The following is a 4084-nucleotide window of genomic DNA, read 5'->3' on the forward strand; positions in this document are numbered from 1 at the left end:
AAACAAGGGAAAATATAATGAAAGATACGAAAAATATTTTATACACTATATATTTTATTTTAAAACTTATTTTTAGATTATTTTATGTATGTTACAGTGAAACACCGAAATTTGGAGAATGTCGACTTTCACCGGTGAATGTCAACATTCACATAGTCGCTTGGTGTATGCCCGAAATATTTGCTAAATACCCTTATTTCTGACTTAAACCGGTAAATGTTGACATTCACCATGCATTAATGGTGAATATTGAACATGTCGGAGATTTATATTTTCTTCTCCGTAATTCAGTCGCTATATAACGCCACAAGGGTGACGTAACTTTTTCGCCTCTCTTTCTGAAAGGAATGACCAAGAATTTAAAATACACGGTACATTCTACATGAGAAAAGAAAATAATAGTAATAAAAAAATTACTTACTTATGTAATTCAAATCTTATTTATTGCAACAACTTAAACTATTATGACACTTTAAATTGCACAAGAGTCCCTTGCTTTTACAACTGCATTTATTGGTGAAACACTTCCTTTTGCGATGACAGAATCTATAGCCTTGTCCCCCGCTTCTCGAATTAGCTGCAGCTGCTTCTCTCAGCGACATTTCTTGAAAAGAAATCTCATCTATGGAAAGTAACTTTTCTTTACAAATTACGAACTGATTACGTGTGTAAAACTGCTTGAGGGTACCATTTTTATTTGCCAATTTATAGAAGTCGGAGTCTTCTATTCCAACAACAACCGCTAACACATTTCGATTATCTGTACGACCACGGTCGACATCAGGGACTTGTATTCGTACATTATCACCAATTTGAGCAGGAGGAAATTGTTTTTGTGAGGCTCGTAACATTTTTGTTGCTTGCAGTAGAAGATTTTCTTTCGCGGCCGCTCTTTTTGTTGAAATCAACTCGTGTTTTTCAGTCGGAATTTGATGTGAAGACGTTGTAGGTTGTAGGTCCTCTTCAATATTTTTCTTTGAAATATGGTTTTCGGTATGACCATCGCTCAAATTTTTTTTATAAGCATCAACAGTTTCTTCAAGCTGTTCTTCGGTTTCAGAAGTATTGGCAGTTTCATCAAGTTGTTCTTCAGTTTCAATATTTGCGATTTTTTCGCCAGGCAAAAAAAAAACGATGCTATGCCTCTTTTTGCTTTAACGCCAAACATGGCTTCATAAGGACTTTGGCGTATTCCTTCGTGCTATGTAGTGTTCTTGGCAAATTGAACAAAGGATAAACCATCTAACCATTTATTTGTATCGTTATCGTTCATCCATGCAGTTAGCATATTCTGTATATCCTGATTGGTCCTTTCAACTGAGCCTTGTGTTTGACTGTGACGAGGCTTTCCATGAATTATTTTAACATCTTTCCACATAGCGCATATTTCGGATATGACTTGATTACAAAAATGTTAAAAATATTGAAAGAACGTGATGCGCTACTTCTTCAGCTCTTTTAGTTTTCAAAGCTCGTAGCTGGACAAACTTGGTTAAATGATTTTGATACACCATTATGAACTTATATTCGCCATTTCTGTTTGTTTTTTAATTCAAAACTAACCATTGGTTTCACAACAATACCTTTCTTAAGTGCACTGTGTTTCATTTGACACTGTTTGCATAAATTTAAATACAACATTACAACTTCATATGTAATATTTTTGTATTTAACTTGCAACTCTTTAAGCATACGTGTTCTTCCTCCGTGGCCTATTCTGGTGTGAGTTTCATATAGTATACTGTACAATTCTTCATTGGTAACATAATACTGTATGTTCGTTTCCCCTGTTTTTAATGGTACAATTAACTTCTCTTCATCATTAATTTTTAAAACATCAAAACGTTTTAATCGTCTGTAATCCAAAGGTGTGTTGCATTTAATTTTAGCAGAAACCACTTCAGAAAGTATTTTAGAATACTTTTCTTGAGAAAAAAAACAATTGTCTTCTCGTTTACCCACAATTAATGCATTTAACTTTTCAAGAAAAAGATCACGATTTACTTCAGTATCCATTTAGTATAAATTAGGGTATCGGAAAAAAAATTAAGAAAACGTTGCTCGCGTTATCAAAGCTTGCATAAACCTGACAAAGCTGATTGACTCCGAGCAGAACAAAGGATTTGGCGGGAGAGAGCCAGTCACTTGTTTTTTGACTCTTCTGTTTTGGACTTCCACCAGAGCATATCTGTGATTTTCGACACACACCGGAGATGGTCCAAATGTATAACAATGTAATGAAATATTCGATCTTTCACCAACGTATTTGGTATCTGTTGACATTCACTGGTGAAGTCAGTCGACATTCTCCAATTTCGGTCATTCACAGTAACATGTATACTTAATACCTATATATACAAATATATCGGTAATATACATATAATATCTTAAAAGTAAAGGTTTCATTAATGTTAAAAACGAAGATATATTTTTAATAAAAATATACTCGTTATTAAACTAGGGATATGTATATACAATTATATATATATATATATATTTTTTTTTTTTTTTGTGACGGAAACCCGCCTACAGTAAATCAGGGAAGCTCGACAAAAGGATTATTATTTAGCACGATAAACTGCAAGCGCATGTTTAAAACAAGATACTCAATAGGTACAATTTAATCGATCACGTACAACTTTTCACAAGCTCGCGAGCGCAAAAATAATTTCCAGAATGAGGGGTATTTCGAAGTTGCGAGGTTTTAGTTTCTTGGGTGCCAGCTACTCAGATAGTAGCAAGGAAATAGACTACACGACCGCGGAAACCCGGGGCAGAACAATCCTCAAAACTTCGAAATGTTCCTCCTCGCGACTACGCCTAGTCGAGTACGCAAATTCGGGTTGCGGGATACTGAAGTGACGGCTTCTATATTTATGGCCTCGACGCGAGTTTAACTAACAAGGACTACGGGAAACTACACAGCACGCTGTGTATGACCAGGGATCATCACCCGCTTTACGATATAAGATACAATATACAATATGTAATACAAGAAATGCGGCAGGAAAATGGGACGCTTTAGCGTATAAGAACTCACTTTGCTCTGTTGTCCGGAAAGTAAAGGGGTGGGGGAAATATATATATATATATATATATATATATATATATATATATATATATATATATATATATATATATTATTCATAAAATTAGTTTTATAGAAAGTATTAAAATTATTTAAAAATTAATTATCTTATATAAACGCACATTCATGCATTCAAGGCACATCTATATACAGCAAATATTAAACAAACAAAATATGTTATAAAAACAAGACTACATAGATATAAAAGAAGAGAATAAAAAGGAAATTCATAAGAGTAAAATAGTTAATAATTTTCTATCTTCTTTTGCTAGTATTTTTATGTACTTTATTATGTTCCGCTAACCTATAATATATACGCATGCGGAAGTACAATTTTACTAAAAAAGTAATTGGCTAGTTTGGCATGGTGGTTCAAAGTTTATTTGTTCTGCCAAATTAAATAAATAACCACCAATATTGTTGTGGAAACACTTATTCTCAAAATTTTGAACAAATATTTCTTGCAATTATTGGATATAATCACAAAAATTATTATTCACCATACTCAAATTTCCAAATATATTGCCTTCCTGATTTTCATCAGCTATGAAGGAACAATATATTGTAATTTCATATAACACAACCTTATTTTCATTTACAAATTCTGTACACGTTATGCAAGAATGTATATCTAAATCGGAATCTAATGCATCGGAATATTTATAATTGGACGCGTCTGTGATACCACCTGATAACACCATACCTCAAGATAAATACATCTGGTAAACATCCGGAGCATGTAACCAGAAGATTTCAATACGACGAAATCGGAACCCTTCAATTCCTATAATTCATCCCCTCCAAACAAATTGTGAAACATATAGACGGGCTCAAATAAAGAGAGTCATTTTACTAGTGGACCATTAACTCGGTATAGTTCGTTTTAATCATATTTTCCCGTGAGATCTTCAAGGTGAAGAGCCTCTAGTCGATAGATTAATGCAGGTAAGGGAAGTCGGCAAATTGGATCCGTAACTTTGGAATAAGGATTGGCTC

The 4084-nt window shown here is 33.5% G+C and overlaps 2 protein-coding genes across 2 annotated transcripts; both read right to left on the reverse strand.

Moving 5' to 3' along the window:
* Positions 1-226: 226 nt before the first annotated feature.
* Positions 227-1378, reverse strand: LOC143430535 (uncharacterized). Its single transcript, XM_076906853.1, has 3 exons — positions 1203-1378; positions 554-1152; positions 227-378 (listed from the first exon to the last, which is right to left on the reverse strand). Exons 1-3 carry the CDS (start codon positions 1376-1378, stop codon positions 227-229), a joined length of 927 nt encoding a protein of 308 aa, XP_076762968.1.
* Positions 1379-1403: 25 nt separating this feature from the next.
* On the reverse strand, positions 1404-2016 carry LOC143430536 (KRAB-A domain-containing protein 2-like). The gene is made up of 2 exons (XM_076906855.1): positions 1564-2016; positions 1404-1487 (listed from the first exon to the last, which is right to left on the reverse strand). Exons 1-2 carry the CDS (start codon positions 2014-2016, stop codon positions 1404-1406), a joined length of 537 nt encoding a protein of 178 aa, XP_076762970.1.
* Between the last annotated feature and the right edge of the window lie 2068 nt (positions 2017-4084).

This window comes from Xylocopa sonorina, chromosome 14 (assembly GCF_050948175.1).
Source record: "Xylocopa sonorina isolate GNS202 chromosome 14, iyXylSono1_principal, whole genome shotgun sequence".
NCBI lineage: Eukaryota > Metazoa > Arthropoda > Insecta > Hymenoptera > Apidae > Xylocopa > Xylocopa sonorina.

What these genes read in the sequence shown, in the direction of transcription:
- LOC143430536 (XM_076906855.1), bottom strand. Translation starts at nt 2,016, where the DNA reads ATGGATACTGAAGTAAATCGTGATCTTTTTCTTGAAAAGTTAAATGCA. An exon ending in GTATTGTTGTGAAACCAATG is followed by an intron (nt 1,488 to 1,563) that starts GTTAGTTTTGAA and finishes CATTTAACCAAG; the next exon opens with TTTGTCCAGCTACGAGCTTT.
- LOC143430535 (XM_076906853.1), bottom strand. Translation starts at nt 1,378, where the DNA reads ATGTGGAAAGATGTTAAAATAATTCATGGAAAGCCTCGTCACAGTCAA. An exon ending in TTTGCCAAGAACACTACATA is followed by an intron (nt 1,153 to 1,202) that starts GCACGAAGGAAT and finishes TTGGCGTTAAAG; the next exon opens with CAAAAAGAGGCATAGCATCG. An exon ending in TTCGAGAAGCGGGGGACAAG is followed by an intron (nt 379 to 553) that starts GCTATAGATTCT and finishes TTTCTCATGTAG; the next exon opens with AATGTACCGTGTATTTTAAA.